The sequence below is a fragment of the Pteropus medius genome, unplaced genomic scaffold (assembly GCF_902729225.1).
Source record: "Pteropus medius unplaced genomic scaffold, Ma_sr-lr_union100, whole genome shotgun sequence".
Lineage (NCBI taxonomy): Eukaryota > Metazoa > Chordata > Mammalia > Chiroptera > Pteropodidae > Pteropus > Pteropus medius.
The window spans coordinates 16,587,254-16,604,670 of NW_024352787.1; the positions used below are offsets into that span (position 1 = coordinate 16,587,254).

General features: G+C 38.0%; 1 protein-coding gene across 8 annotated transcripts in view; it reads left to right on the forward strand.

Moving 5' to 3' along the window:
* The window catches only part of GLI3 (GLI family zinc finger 3), a 268,706-nt gene that overhangs the window by 173,587 nt on the left and 77,702 nt on the right, over positions 1 to 17,417 (forward strand). For all 8 annotated transcript variants that reach the window (XM_039849280.1, XM_039849281.1, XM_039849282.1 and 5 more), the window contains 2 exons: positions 11,805 to 12,010; positions 15,525 to 15,671. In XM_039849280.1, the coding sequence (XP_039705214.1) occupies positions 11,805 to 12,010; positions 15,525 to 15,671 (353 nt within the window). The remainder of the gene's footprint in view (positions 1 to 11,804; positions 12,011 to 15,524; positions 15,672 to 17,417) is intronic.

Sequence of the window (17,417 nt, forward strand, 5' to 3'; positions counted from 1 at the left end):
GGTCTCCCAGCCAGTGTTCTCATTGGCAAATAAATGCATTCCCTCTGTGGGATGAAAATTCTTCCTCACACAGGGAGGATTTGCTTGGAAGATGGGAATTAAACCCCTTTTGGCTAGAAGAGGTACTTTCTCCATGAGTTGGGCTCTGAACACAGATCCCCCAGTGAGCTGAAGCATGATACTTCCTATGTAACATAATTACACATCTTCAGGAGGACTGGATTTCAGCTTTGCTGAATTGTTCTCTCTGAGCACTCCTCCTCCCCACCCGAGATAGTTGGTTACATTAGCCATGATAAAGCAGGCTTTTCCCCCAAGTTTCAGAGTGTCATTCCAGAAAATTAAAAAAATAACTCTGTTGGCATATAGCTTCTGATGATCCCCTTTTTAAAGCCACTTTGTAAGCTATTTTCATAGTGGGGGCTTCAGTCGAGTTCCATTTTCAGCTCTGCCACAAATTAATTGGATCCTTGAATACACTTTCCTTGGCCTCTCCGGGCCTCCTTGTTTTCTTATGTGAAATGAAATAGTCAGATTAAATGATCTTTACGATCCCTCCTTAACATCTCATGGTTATGGGAAAGCTTAGGTTTGTCCTTCGTTCCCTCCCCGCCCCCACCCACCTTGTGTGTGGATGCTTAGAAAAGGAGTTTAGGAAAACATTGTAGTCCTAATGCTACATGCCCATGTGCCATTTTTTCTCCCGTTCTTTCTTTCCTTATATGAAGATTTGCTGATAATCTTGCCCAAATGATGGCCATACCTCCCTCATTCCTTCTTGTACATCCCAAGCCATGCTTTGTACATCCCTCCTCAGCTGATGGGGCACTACCTGTGCCATTTGAATGGTCTTCACATAGGTTCCCTTTGGAGTGAAAAAATAACTGGAAAACCATACCACCTGTTCTGTTAACAGTATCAATAATGTTAAAATATAATATTTAAGCATATATGTGCATATTTGTATTTGATTTGAGGTAGTTTTCTTTTGTATCTATAATCATAGACTGGGTTTGAATCTAGCATTAGTTTTTTCTATCAGATGACTCACTTGTTCAAGCCTGTTTCATCATGCACTCGCATTTTCTATCAAGACTTCAAAGAAAGCACATAGATAACACTTAACACAATCTGTTGTATTATAGGTATTTGATAAATGGCAGAATTACCTAATATGTATTTATTATACTATTACCATATTTAAGCCATCTATTTTAAATTGTATATCCTTTTTTCACCTTTTAACATCTCTGAAATTGCAATTTATCTTAAAATCTATAGTGTTGTATGATCACTATGGTGAAGTGGCAGTCATGGGGAAGTTTCAGGTTATCTCTTAATAAAATTATTTTGCTGATATTTTCCTTTTTGTGCAAGTGCTAAAGTGATATATGATAAAATCTCTATCTGAATAAGCCTAAAGAGCTTTTTAAATAAGTATAAAGTAAAAAGTGAAAGTGATAAAGGAAATATTGTTATTCTTAGTGGTACCTATAATAATGGTGCATTTTTAGATCAATAGCATCTTAGCTTTGATGAAATACAGTATATAGAATATGTATTGTGTGTGTAGGTATGTAATCAGCAAAAAAATGTTTTACTGTCAAGTTTTTCCCCCTAAGAGCACAGCCAAATTTTCTTAAATATTATAATCATGAACCTAGTTGCAGGACTATACAGTTAAAATGTAAAGGGAATGTTTTCAAAATATGACTTCTGCCTAAACAATAAAACAAAACAGAAAAGGAGGACAGAGTAAAGGAGGGAAGCATATGTCGTGTGCTGGTTACATTGGTGTGTTTGTGCAGATGCATAGCACAGGCGCTCAGAGGGTAAGGCTTCATGATTAATGGTGTTTATTCTTGACAGAGCCTCCTTTATTTATCTGCAATACAGTTTAGTGATTTTATCAGGCACCTGAATGAAAAATATTCAGTCATACCAATATTGCAGTGTAAATTGAGTAGAGTCACTTTTTATTATATCTTTCCGCCTTATCATCTGCACAGTAATTTTCTAGCAGAGGTTTGATATGGAAAGGCTGGATTTAGCTGTACTTGACACAAAGCCTCTTCAATTTCTCCTAAAAGTTCAGGCTGCTCTTAGAAGTGTGTGTGTGTGTGTGTGTGTGTGTGTGTAATATATAAACCCTCCCATCCAAGCAATTTCAGGATTTGAAAGAATAAAGATAAAATGTACAAACCTGGATGGGAGAAGTGTTGTTAATATAAAAGCATCTAATAGCTGTGAACTTACCAGTAAAAGCTTCTTTAGTGTTTAAATTGTGGCTCAGTACTGAGCCTTTTGCATGGCTACATGGCCCCACTTTCGTCTAAACAATTGTTGTCCAAATCCAATCATCATAAAGCCAGGCCCTTTCACTTCTCCTGAGAGTAATACCAAAGTTGGAGTCCAGATGGCTCAATGGGGACATTAGTTGCTGTGATGATGGCAATGTCATTTTAAAAAGAGGGAGAAAGAGTCTAAAAGAAAAAGATCTTATTTGTAGGATACTCAAATAAGGTATCACTACGTTTTAAATAAAACTTTATTCAAATAGCAGAATTTATAATATTAATTGTCAAAACAAATCAGTGGCGGACGGGGACAAATGGTTTGAATCATAGAATACATTATATTTTAGGACTGAAAGGGACTTTAAACCTGATGGTTGAAATGGAGATCATATCGTTGAAATGCTCGCATTTTACAGATAAGAAATGTAAAGCCCCAAAAAGTGTTTCCATTAAGTCCATGCACCTCCACTCAGGCTTTCTTAAGAGTAATATGAACAAATAATTCCGGTACATCATTTAGGCATTTCCAGTCAGTGAAATCTGTTTTCACTTGCGGATCAGAAGACTTGCTTTCACTACAAAGACGGGAGTGCAGAAGGAGACTTTGTGGTTCCTTTTCAAATGGCCAGACTCATTTTCAGTCTTCCAAGGTGCTATTCCCCGTGCCCAGGGCAAAGTTCTCTAAAGTCATGATAACAAGAACCATAAGAAAATTATCTCATTATGTGGAAATTAATGCTTCTTTTCTATTGAATAATATAGACAAGTTATTCCCCAATACATTAGATATACTCCTTTTCCATATTTAATTTATTTTTGAAGTTTGATATCCTCAAAGAAGTTAAAATTCTGGAATATTGAGAAGTGTGCCTGGGATATAATGTCTTAATCAACATGTAGAGGCCTACAAGGTCTGTTTCCACTTAAATATGAAGAGGCTGTCACTTAAAAGGGGCCCACTATTTTCACCTTTACTAGGATAGAGTCTCCTAGCAAACCTTGGGGATTTTATTCTGGAAGAGAAGCTATTTAGATGATAATAGTTAGATAATAATAGTTCTTGATAGACATTCCTATTATCACTTAAAGAACAATTTAAAGAATGAGAGAAAGTATGAGTCAGATATATCTTGCCAAGGATCGCAAGCGACAACCCAGAAAACACTCGTCAGTAGTTAATAGTTAATAATAATTATGAGGATTACGATGATAATGATGACAGAGAAAAAGTATACACCAGCTCCTAGAATACAAGCCTAAGCTCAGCATGCTAGATTGCTGTTGATAAAGGATTTATCCTAGTTGGTTCTTGAAGTAATGTTTACAAAATATAAATTAAAACTGAAGCCTCATACTCAGCCTGGCTCAGAATTGCTGATGTACCTGTCTTTGGCATAAATATTCTCCATGCTGCCTGTAAGAGGACTCCACACGAAGCAAGGATTAAACTGTTGGAACCTAACTTATTTCTAGTTAATTATTTCCACCCAAGACCCTCCTGGGAGACTTCTCATTTAAATAAGAGATCTTGGCTTGGGGCTGTCAAGATTTTAAAATAACTGTTTACTTTGAATTGTTAAGATGTGTAGGTAAATGATACAAGCATAGGCCTGTTTATTTAATTAAAGCAGCAGTTCTAATTGAATCTCTTGTTATGTACTTTAGGGTCCTTTTTATTTATACCAGGTTGATATCATGGTTCAGATCCAAAAGTTCCCACCGAAGGATATCATGGATGCTAGGATTTGACATTATTAGACAAGGTAACACCTAGATGAACAACTGCCACATTTCCCAGGAGTCTTCTAGGTACCTTTAGTGTATAGGACTTTGTCATTTGCCGAGTTACTCGACATTCTTGTTTCGATGTCTTACTGTTTTGTTGTGTGTTTTCTTTTTAAGGTCAATATTTTACTATTTTGAATGCTGCTTTTGGGATGGAGTTGGTAATTCATCAAATTCCAAAAAGTAGGATTTATTAAAATGACTGGAAAATTGGTTGGAAAATCAGAGAAATCAGACTGAAATTTTTGCCCCTTTCCATTTTTTTCTTTTCTCATAGCGATGAAGTTTTGAACTACAGAATGACCATGCTCTTGAATTTACTTTTAGAAAAAAACCATTTGCTTTACTAAGGTCAAGTCAAGTTACTAATCTCTTTGCTTTGTTAGAAGAGATGGGGCAGAGTTCTCCTAGTGATACCAAGGGTGTCAAGAAGCCACATTCACCCAGACTCCAGAACACCTATGTGGGGTCCTGAGGACATTCATACACAAGGAGCTGGTGATAGCAAGGTGACTTTAGCCTTAACCAGGTCAGAGCTCTAGTAGTAATAGCAGGAATGAGTGAGTTGTTAAAGGGGCCAATGGTTACTGAGAATTCACCATGTGACAGGTGTCAGGCCGAAGGTTCGGTGTATACTTTCTTGTTAGAAATTAAATAATACAGCATTGCTACTTTTCCATCTAGGTCTAAATAGCCTTGGAGCAAAAGCAGACTTTTAAAGATATATTTTACCCAACACCATATCTGAGTCCGAGATCTTAACTACTGCGATGTCTAGAACACCTAATTAAATGCACACTCCCTGCCACAAGGAGACATGGAAGAGGAGAGTGAGACAGGAGAGCCCCTGGTCCTCTGGGCCTGGCTGGATTGGCCTCCCCCAGCTGGGGAAAGAGAGCAGCATACAGAGGAAAAAGGAGACTTTTCAAAGGGAGCACTTACTGTTTCAGGGAAGGAAGGGAGAAAAGGATAGTGTCTGTTTGCTTTGTTATCATAAACCAGTTAGGAAGCTCTCTAGCAAACGAGACCCCGTCAAGTGTCCCAGAATCTAACCACTGAGGGCAGTTTTCCATCCTTCCACCTTGAAGGCATAGGGTCAGGGAAAGATTAGCAACTGGACATCCGAGTTTTTCTCCTAGGCAACCACAGTTGTTTTCTCATCAAGGTGGTACCTCTATGGACTTTGTAAAGGAAGACACAACATATTAATTCTTCTAATAATTCCTCCTTACAGTTACATTAGTTATGTATAATGATTTATATATTAATTAATAATTACTTTTAAAAATTATATAACCAGGTTTTTTTTTACTGGTTTTATTTTTCTCACAAACTAGTAATTAGAGGAAGAAGAAAGAGAAAATTTATTTATTACACATTGCAAAAAGTGGGGCACCTTTGTGTGGAATATTTGGATTCCATTCGGACAACAAAGGAGGCCGCTAAAAAATAATTTTAAATGTACTCCGCACTTATGGAGCTAAAATATTCAAAACTGTTGACAGGTGATTTAGAAAGTGGTTTGTCAACTGCCATTTGGATGAGGATACTGTCTTCCCCACTGGTGTTTTTTCTTTGCTTTGTTTCTAAAGTGCTAGAGATGCATACTATGAGATGTGGTCATTTAACTCTAAGTGCTTATTTGAACCATATATTATGTTTCTTGCAACGCCACCCCCGCCCTGTCTGCTGAAATCATAAGGGATTCTTAGTAAGTGGAATTTCAATAAAACATATATTCAATGACTATATCATTGAAATATTCATCTGTGTAGTTATGCATGTATTTTTTTAAAAATTGAAATCCAACATGGTAAATTTGTAAAAGGCCTAAGTCAATTAAAAATTTATGGGAAATATTATTTAGTTACAATGATGATGAAAATGGGATTTGAAACTGAATCATCTTTTTAGGGTCCTGGCACTTTAATAGAGTGGATATTTACAGATATGTAAACAAGGTTAAAGGCCCCAGAAGTGGTCATAAAGCCCCTAGAACTAGCAAAAATTGAAGAGGTTACCACCTCTAACCTGAAGGTACAGGCAGGCAGAGGGAAAACTAATTGAGTGAGAGGTGGAGCCCAGGAAGAAAGGTCACGCTTCCAGAGAGGAAATAGGCCACCAGCAGAATTCTGGCTAAGAAAAGGAAGTGACTGGCTAAAATTCCCTGACTTCCTTCACCGCCGCCTTCTGCCAGTGCTTCTCATTAGTAGAATCCAGAGGGAAAGGAGACCACCTGATTTCAGACCTTAAAGACCAGCCTTCCTGAGCATTCAGTGGTTCTGGGGTAAAAGGTGACAGGGAAAGTAAACGTACATTTCAAGGTCACATGACGATTATGGGACAGAGGTTATCTGGAAGCTAACCTCGAATAGAAGAAAAAATGAAGTCCAGGATTGTGCAAATTTTTAACAGTGTTTACTGTATTAGCCATGGACATTTTAGTTATTTGTTTCCTTTGCTGTATGGAAAGCAAATTTTTTATTACAAATTTTGGTTTATTAAAACTGTGCTTATTGAATAATTAATTAGTTAGTTAAAAATACATTATAAGGGATAACTCTCCTTTGTTCTCTGTTAGGCCACTGCTTGAATATAAAGAGCATCTACTTGTTATGGAAAGAACAAAGTCAAACAAAATATAATTTGTTTTGTATAAAACCATTTCAGTTGCCTGGTAGTTGGAGCCTCAAGTAAAGATGTGAGGAGTATGTGTACATTTCCAGTGTTTCAAGCAACGTGAAAGCAAATTGTAATAATCCAGCATACAAACCTTGTTTAATGCTCTCATAATGGGCCATGCACATGATTAAATACTGTGATTTTAATCTTGGCATTTTACTAACCCAATAAGATAGATGAAAAGGCAGTAACAAATTAGATTATTTAATCATATTTCATTCTAAGAAGTTATTCTCAGCATTGTGTTTTTGTTTTTAAGTTTATCATAGTATGTTAAAAATGCTATAATAAGAATCCTCTACTATTTTCATGGTAATCTATTTTCATGACCTTTTAAAAAAAAGGTCATATTATCTCTACAAACAAACACACAACTTTATATTGCTTTTGTTGTAGTTTGGGAGAAAAACAAAATGATTCCCACTTTCTTTCTTGTTGGAAACTGTACTTCATTCAGTCATTGGGCAATATGGAAACAAATGACAGCCACTCGTTAGGCCTCCATGGCCCTGGAAAGACACCTGGGTAAGAGCAGTAAAAGGGATGCTATCCCCAAGTGGGCATCCTGAGCCCTGCATGCATAATCCAAGATGCAGAGGTAATAATAGAACAACAGTTCATCCCCACAGTTGTGCCCTGGCAGCTGAGACAACCCTCCACAGTTGGAGCATCTCTGGTTCCCAGACTACAGTTTGTATGATTTAGTTTAGAGGGTCACAGTCATATTTCTATACTCATTGGCTGCTACGTAAAAGTCATGGAATCTCCGTACGTGGAGCAGTTCTGAGTTTCAGTGTTCTTCCCAGAATGTTTGTTTCTTGTTTTGTTTTTTCTCTCTGTGGTTTGTGCTCTCATCAATGATTAAGCTTTGCCCAGCCCTAGAAGAGAGAGAGAAGCGAAAGCTACAGGCAGAGAAAGTAATGGGAAGCCAACAGCAATCTTCAATCTCTGTATGTGTGCCTACTGAAAATATAAACCAAGAAAGATTCACCTATAATTTTTTTTTTCCTTTTGCTACTATAATCCTCAAAAGAAGACTTTTAGTAAGTTTGACAAATATTTACCAGGTGAAGTTTCTGACAGTTTGTGAAATAATATCTGTCATTTGTATGGAAAATTTTGTGACTGCCTTCCCCACAACCTCTACCTCCTTTTCCTTCAGTAGAATTCATCCCTCTGGTCATAATCTTGAATGGCTCTTGCACACAGCAGTAAACACACATCTGCCCATTAAATTTATGCTTAACCTTCTCTTTCAAATTTGCTTTACAGTAAACAAACAAACTGATAAATGACCTAGCTACCAGGAATTCAGAAGTGGCCAGCTACCAGGAATTTGGAAGTGGCTCTGTTAGGTAATGTTAAAAGCAGCGTTATTGAAAAACTAATTTATATATATTTACGTCCATGTCAGGTGGCACTGGAGCCATTAGAATTCAAGGTTGAGTGCTAGCTTTAGTAGCTTAGAAACTCAATTTTGTCAGGTTTCAACACTGTAGAAATGTCATGTTACCCCAACTCACAAGAGCTTATGTGGAAACAGAATTAGTTAGTGATCAGCTTCCAGTGAGAAACTGAGCAGCAAGGACACGAACACCAGTCTCCAAAGTCGTGCCATATGGACTTCTGTTTGTTGAGTTTAGAATCATGCACACAAAAGTTTTTTGGGATGGTTCTGACAACCCCCAGGAACATCAGCAACCACCACTGTTTCCTGAGAGCCCAGTGAAGGTCAGTTACTGCAGCCCTGGGATGGAGCTATTATTGTTCCATTTTGTGTGTAAGGGAACTTGCACTTAGTGACAGAGTCAGTGAAGCCTGCATTCAAATCTAGTTTCTTCATATCTCTTATATCTAATTACTGAGTTCCTGTTCTTAACTACTGTATATGTTTTATGACTTTACTAAGGGAGGTCCTGGGAAATCCAAGGAGGTGCTTCAGGAGTTCTGTCAGGTAGGGGAGCAAAGCATAAGATTTGCTTTGAAAAGAGGGGTTCAATATTTCAGAGTTTGAAAATCAGGTAGCATCCTGTATATGCTATCCTAATATGCATGGCTGTATATATTTCTGTGTATGTGTATATATGAGTTTATATGTCTGTATTGTATGTGTGTATAGATTACGAGTGGAGCATATTAGCATAGTAGTATAAGAGGTATGTAACTATATATATATACACACACACACATAGCATTATTAGATACCGGGCTCAGTGCATGAGGCTTTACTCGTATTCGCTTGCCAAGATCCCCACGAGGTAGGTTTCTTCCCTTGTGGACCCTTAAGGACAAGGAGAGGATAAATGTGGCAGCTGAGATTGCATAGCTTCCATCTGCATTGGTTCCTCTTCAGAACCCGAGCCCTTCCACGGCACCACTGCTCTAGTGGTCTGACTGACCTGTCTCCAGAATTCCTAATGACTGGTCACTGGGTAACCTGTATTAAACATTTTCCTATTCATATACAGGGGATGGCTGGCTTTTGAACTAGATGGTTTCCTTCTTTAGGGCACTTGATCAACTTATGGCTTATTTACTTGCATTCCTGTCTCAAAGCATTTCCTACCACCTTATTTAGAACTAGATGACCCAGTATCTCGTCAGCATCATCTCTTTGGAAGCAACATATGTGATTATGACATTCCCAGAGGGGTGAAGTTTCCTGACTTCGCCTCCAGGAGGAATCCATACTCTTCTCTCGTGTTGTTTCTTACTGGTGTTCCTGCCTGGGAAGAAGTGACCAAGTATTGATTCCTCCTCATGGCAGCTCTTTTAATAGTTACCTTCAGTCTTCTTGTGGGAACAGGTCACATAAAAGCACAGGCCTAGTGTAGAAGTCAGATGTTCACAGACTTTTAAGAGAAAACTGTCAGCCATCTCCTGGCTTCCTTGCTTCTTTGGGATTGGTGACTGTCCAATTCCTACTCCATAATGTTCATGTTGTTCAAGATTTTGTTTTTTTCTAATGTGTGATTCTTCAAAATGGAATCTAGGTCTCTAAGAATATTCTTATTACCCTTCTCAATTCTGGAATTTCAGAAAAATAACAGGTTTCAATATTTTTTTTGTCTAAACTGAAAACACAAAGAAGAAATGACATTGCATTCACTGATTTTTAGTACATATTGTTCAGACCCAGTTGGTAATGGATCATATAAAGCTTGTGAGGTATCATCTCATGGATATCTTGAAATGTCTACTTTTCTACATTTCTGCAGCTCTGGTTCTCATCATAAATCTACAATTAAGTTTTTAATTTGTAGTAATTGCTTTTTGAACCAGATTGGAAGATTGATTTTCCTTTTTGCTAGAAAACAAGTGAATGAATGGGAGCATCTCCTATGCTCTGAAGTAGCAGCATGTCTAAACGGAGCTTAGAATTAAGCCAGTAACACAGAGCTAACTTGTTTTGTAGTAAAGAGCTAAAATAGGATAATAGGTTATACTGGTTTCTATTTAAGTAATTTTACTTATTTCTGAGAGGATATGGAAAGCCTCAAGTAATTTTGAGAAGAAATATCTATTTTGTGATGGTGACTTATCCTTCTCACATGTAAATTTAGAAAAGTGGATTTTTATTTTACTTCACCAAAAGTGGCATCTGAATAATAAATAAAAAACTTTTTTTTTGGTTTTTTTTTTTTTTAGTTCGTGTGAAAGAATAAGGAGCAAATGAGAAAATTCGCACCCCACCTCCCGCCCTAACCTCTTTTTTCTACTGAGAGAAAATTCATTATCTGATCTTTGGTTTCATTTATTTCAGTGCCTGTGCTGTGCTCTTGGTGAAGCTGGCTTCTTCCAAGATTATATTTTGACAGGGTGACGGGGGCCAGAGCCCAACCGCCAGTATGCACTTGCGTTGGGAGTCGTGATGAGAAAATGTGTTTCCTTTCCCTTTTCATTTCACTCGTAAAGCCAGTGACATAGCAAGAATTTACCATTCTCAGTAGATCTGTCTCTATCTCGGCTTCTCCTTTTTATGACCATAGCCTCTGTGAATGAGAAAATGGAGAGCACAAGTGTTTAGCCTGTCCTGGCCAGTTTACTGGATTATCCACACAAGACATTTTCTGTTAGAGAAGGAACAAGGCAGAGAGAGGCAATGCACAGATTGGCTATTCTAGAAATGCCTGTCCAGGGGTGGCTTCAGGAGTGGCTGTGGGGAAAGGAGTACCAGGAGGGGACTGAGGTATGGCGGCAACTAGGTGTGTTTGAGAATTTTTTTCATCAGGGAAAAGCATGCATTCTACCTTAGCTCACTATAACCAAGGCATAAGCTTGATCAGAACCCCATTCTTTTCCAACTTTATAACCCCAGGAGTACGTACTTACTGATTTTTTACTGTACGGGACTAATCAGGATGCCAAGTGAAAGATGAGTGTGAGAAGAAGCTGACTCTCAGTGCCGCCTCCAGAGAGGAGTTGCCTTCAACACAGTGAAACTCAGATCTGTAAAACTCACCCTGCAAGACCATTAACAGTCAAGCTTGGGCATGGATATATGGAGTGTCTGATTTCATGTTTTTTTACACACTTTTGCATTTAGTCATCTTTCTTATTTGCGGGCAACTTTGCCAATGTGTGTGCTCAGACCTCCAGATGAGATGAATTTGCTTTTCTTTTTTTCTTCTCTTTCTCTTGCAACACTAAGCATGATGGTGAGAGTCAAGTGTTCAATGGTGAAATTAATGTTCAGGTCAAATGGAAAATACAATCTCAGCAACTACTTTAAGCTCAGAGAGGGCCGTTGTTTAGAATTTCTTCTCATAAGGAAAGCCACAGGCAGGCCTTTATTTTCCTATATTCACAGTGCCATGAAATTTCTCAAAGGTCAATCTTTTTTGCCCAAATTATTGTATAGTAGTGTTCTACCTGCATATGTCACCATGATTTTAAGGTAATAGTACTAGAATATATATGCCCGATATTTTTCCCTCCAGGACACTTTGAATTCACTTAAAATCTTATTTTCTTTTACAGACAGCCTCTGCCTTTGGAGATATTTGTTTCATGCATACCTCTGGTTTTCTTTTTACCTAGGCCTTCTGCCTTATCTAGTAGCCCAACATATTCAGACCTGCCCTTCATTAGGATCTCCCCGCACCGGAACCCCGCTGCAGCTTCTGAGTCCCCCTTCAGCCCTCCACATCCCTACATCAATCCTTACATGGACTACATCCGATCTCTGCATAGCAGCCCGTCCCTCTCCATGATCTCTGCAGCCCGGGGGCTGAGCCCCACAGATGGTAAGTTTCAGACCAACACATTATGCTTCCACACATGCCAATTCCTCCCCCTGCCTCACCTGGGATGTGGTATAGAGTAGCTCTGATGTTTATTGTTTCCCATGTGCCATACACTATGCTGAATGCTTTAAGTGCATGCTTTCATTTCAACATTAGGACACATCTCTGAGGGTGGCTTATTATTTCCATTTTCAGGTGAAGATAGCAATGTGCAGAGGGGCCAAGTAACTTGCAGCCTGGTCCCTTGGCTAGTAAGTGTCAGTGGTGGAACCCAAAGCCAGATCTCACTGACTTGCTGTTATCCACAGTTCTGTTCTGCACCTCAACATATGTTTAGACTGGCCCTGTAGCCATTCATATAATGTACATGTATAACCAGTACATTTTGCTCACCATCTGATGTATACTTTTCTGTTCTGCATGTCTGAGAGGCACATTTATACAGATGTGTCTGTTAGAGCAGCACTTCTTAAACTCCAGTATGCATACAGATCATCTGGGGATGGTGGTAAAATGTGATTCTCTCTGGGGTGGGTACAAGTGGGGCCTAAGATTCTGCACTTCTGAAAAGTTCCCAGGAGATGTCAGTGCTACTGATCTGTGGACCATACTCTGAATAGCAAGGTCTTAGAGAACATGATGGTTTGGACTTGTTGCTGCATGTGCCCTCTGTCACTGATCTTGCCAAATGCAAACTGGAAGAGGGACATGGTGGGAAAATAAGCGAACTTTTGACTTTAATTCTGTAACACCTGATGTTCATTTTAGACTCTCAAGCATCAAATTCTGGTTGGTTCTCTTAGCCTCCCACTTAATTACTTTTACATTACTCTTTAATTGGAATTGTATATTCTGTAACTGTCAAGTTCTAAATTGTTCCTTTGATTCAGGAATAGAATTTTCCATCGAACGCACACTTACACAAACTGACTTGTCCACAATGGTTGGAACCTGAATTAAAGTCCAGAATTGCATAAACCTTATTGATTGCAGATAGTAGGTTATGAGTTCTCTGCAGCAGGTCACAAATTTGTGGTATTTGTTTCATAGCACAAAGAAACGCCGTGCACTCCATCTCACTGATCAGTGCTTGATGTGACCCTGCAGTGTCCCCATTCTCCAGGCAGACCACTTTCAGAGGCTGGCTGTGCATGGTGGGAATAGTAGGTAGGAAAGCTGCATGAGGTTGCTCAGTAAACTCAGTTACACCTTCAGAAGCAGCAGTGCTGCCAGAACAGCTGTCAGCTCATTGTTTTTCTTCTGATTCAATGTAGTGAATATACTTGTAAGGTACCAAAAAAATCAGTTTTGCCAGTTGAATGAGATTCACATTTTTTTCTATCAGTTTTATTGAGATATAATTGACATAAGCACTGTATAAGTTTAAGGTATACTGCATAATGATTTACATGTATTGTAAAACGATTACCCCAGTAAGTTTAGTTAACATCCATATCTCATATACCTATAAAAAGGAAAAAGAAAAAAATGTTTTTTCTCCTGTGATGAGAACTTTTAGGATTTACTCTTAGTAGATTTCAAATATACCATTTGGCAACGCTAACTATATTTATGTTGTACATTACATTCCCAGTAGTTATTTATCTTATAACTGGAAGTTTGGAAGATTCACACTTTTAAATTTGTTAAAACTATCAGAGAGTCAAATGAGGGTGAAATATGAGTTAGTTCTCCTGCTTGGGATTTGGTTTTACAATAGGAAAAATGGAGAGTCACCTCCATGGAGTACTTGAGAGTTCATGGAAATGACTAACAAGAACAGAGGGAGAGCGGGATAAGGGAGGTCGGCTAACAATGGACTTGAAATTGTACCTGGCACACAGAAATTTAGTTGGACCACTGGAAAATGGTACCTCTAGTTAAAGCATCTTACTCTCTACTACCTGTAGTATTTCATAATGAATATGAATAAGACAGTTTTAGATTGGTTGTTCTGCCTTCCTCCTCTTGCCTTTCGAGTCTAATTAATTACCAGTCAAATAAAGTCAAGTTACTAATATTTCTCTCTTGTGGTCTAAGAGTTTTTCATATATATCTCTATCATATATAAAAGTCTGTGGACACAAATGTAAAACACAAAGCTGTTTGAAGATGCCATTGTTTCTTCATAATAATTAATAAAACTGAGTTATTGAGGGAATGCTATGTGCTTAATAAGCACTTTATATGCATCGTTGCATTCATTGCTCTCAACAACCTCATGGAACACTAACAGGTGAAGCTGGCATTTATATCTAGATCTTCACGAATCTGGAGACCACCCTCAGAACCACTGCAGTATCCTGCTACTTTTGCACATAAATGGGCAGGTGGAAACTGATTATCATCCCACTTTTATAGAGTTGACTCTGGCCAGTAAATTGCTCCAGACTGATAAGTATATATTTTTTTGGTTTTGTAATGAAAAAAAAAGAGCTTTTAAATTATGGAACACAAAATTGCAGCTTATCGCTCAGTTGTGTGTTATTAAAGCTGTGCTGCTCTTTCCACTTGTAAGCCCTGGGTCCTCCAGGGATTGAGAGCTGACTCACACTCCTGTCAGAAAGCTTAGGGAAGTATTTTAAGTATGTCTGGAAAGAGATCATAGTTGTCTAAGTTGTTGGCTACTATAAGAAATGGAAACATACAGTGATTCGATAAAAGAAACAGTTTTATTTTGTGCGGCAAACGTGGGAATGAGTTATGTATATACATACAGTTTAATCATTTGTATTCTTGATGATTTCTTTAAACCGAAGAGGGTGTGCAAAAAAGAATTTTCCTCTCACCTTCTGAGTTTTTCTGTCTGGGTTAATAATAAAGTTAACATGAGACAAGTTAACGGGAGAAAATGTCCAAAATTTATTATGGATGTACCTGCAGGGGCACCATAAGAATTTGAGACTTGAAGACAGATTGGGCAGTTGAGGTTTATATGCCATTCTGGACTAGAGGGAAGCAGGGGACTGGGATTTCCAAGGGAAAGCAGGCAATTTACAAGTAGATGAGAAAGAGCAAACGTGGCAAACAAATTCTTGCTGGACCACCCAGAAGCAGTTGGACATAGAGGGATGTCTAACAGGCTTTGCTAGATTTCTCTCTTCCACCTTCAGTTTACAGTATGACGCTAAGGCTATGCTCCCTTCTTTTAAGCAGGTTTTTCTGTCTTACTTCCTTTAGGCAGGTAAGGGGGAGGGTCAAAAGTTCTGAATCTTTCATTTCTTAATAACCAGCTTAAAATTAATACTCCGAAAGGTATAATTGGGGATGGCAAAACTTTGGTCCCCTTCAAAACTAATTTCAAATATTTTATAATATATTTTATTTTCTGTATTCTTTTCCTTCGCTTTTATTGTCGAGTAAAAGATATGTGGTAGACTTAAAAGCATAATTCAAGTTAAAGATTTTTACTAGAATGAGCCATAAAAGGAACTGCTGATGTAGGCTGTGTAACAAATGGACTTTGTGACCTTCTTTCAACAAGTAACCATGCTTTCCTTGTCTCCTCTTCTAGCGCCCCACACTGGAGTCAGTCCAGCAGAATACTATCATCAGATGGCTCTGTTAGCTGGCCAGCGCAGCCCCTATGCAGACATCATTCCCTCAGCTCCCACCGCTGGCACTGGGGCCATTCACATGGAATATCTTCATGCCATGGATAGTAAGTGATGGAGCTGTTTTCTGTAGTTCTGGGGCTGGCAAATACTATTTCATGAAATAGAGAGGAAGATACAAGGATTAGGTCATTGCCTAACTTTACAAACCAGAGGAGGAAGCGGAGGAACCACTTACTTAGTGCCCTGGTTCCCTTGGTTTTCTAGGAAGCTGCCGCCGATTTGGCTATCCTGGGACTTCTTGTTTAGCTCAGGGGAACAAGCTGGAAGATGCAGGTGATTGTAGTTTGGCAGATACACAAAAAACTATCCTGCCTTGATTGTCTTGATAACAAAATAAGAAAACACGTTTGATTACATGAATGTACCTTATCCAGTCATTCCTTGATTTTATAGAATTTATGCATTAAAAATTAATTTTAAAAACAACCTGTACTTGGTTTTACACTTTTTTCCTTTTGATTTCTTTTGCCTTATGTTTTCTTTACATTAAAAATTATATTTTACTAAGACCTTTTATTTAGAGAAAATAAAAAGCTTTTCCAAACTAGAAAGGGTTATTTTTAGTACATAGTAGTAGAAGAAAATGGGATCATCTGACGCATTTTATATCACTTATTTTTGAGTTCCTCAAGGCTTATGATGATTCCTTTGGATCACTTATCAAGACGTATAGACAAATGAGGCTAAGATTATCACTTTTCAGAACATCCTGGAGTTCTCAGTTACTCAGATTCTTTGAGTCTACTACGTTCATTTGTCAGGTGCCAGGAAGTATGACCTGGAAGCATCATTAAAAATCTAAGGTGTGCATCAGTGAAAGCCACTACTCTTTGAATATGACGACAGTTTGACTTCAAGTAGAGAATATGCTTGAGGTCTTATTTGTATGTTTGTTTTTCTAGCAACAGCGATTAACTTGCACTTAGATTCTATCTACAGTTTGTTCGGATTTTTTTTGTGAAATAGTATACACTTGTCAACTCTCTAGCGGTGGTTAGTAATTCAGTCCTCAGATCTGGAGAAGGTCCACACAGGATAAAATCTACAACCTTAGTCTTACTTACTATCATGAACTAACTTAGCTATGTTGCATAGGAACATAAGTTTGTACTGGTTTCTATTGGGTGTTCATTACCACACACAAAGTGAAGGAAATGTGTTACATCTTCTGCAGCGCTTTTGTTCTGCTCTGTAGAGTGGAGAGCTTACTTTTCAAATTCATCATAACCATATTTCAATTAGAGATTGTTGGGGAAAAAAAGATTTGTGTTATTATGCAAATTAGTTATTTAAAATCTGCAAATAAAGAATTAAAATAAGACAATCCTCGAAAGGTCAGCCCATATTACCTTCCTTATTTGATGAGAATGTGTTTAGTCAGGCAGTGGTGGTTTTTATCTAAATAAAGGATGAAGTTACCCTTTTACTCTGTGAAAACTAATTAAAGGAATTTTAATTTGCCTAAGTATATAGTAAATTGATTATCATTAACTAGGAATTTAGATATCCTATCATTCATCACATAAAAGGAAACGTCCTTTTTCTTTGTCAGAATTTTTTTATTGGAATAGAGAAACAAAACAATTAATAGAAAGTCAGTCAGAGATATCTGTGTTGAAAGAATAAGAATGCCCAGGCTTATATTTTAGAAGGAAGCCATTTGATCAGTGAACACCTGGGCCCCTTCTCTTTCACCTGTTTTGAAGTTGCTCACTTTGTCTCCTATTCCCTTGAACACAGGACCCCAAATCACTGTCTCACAATGCTGACTTTTATCTTTCTTTGCTTGG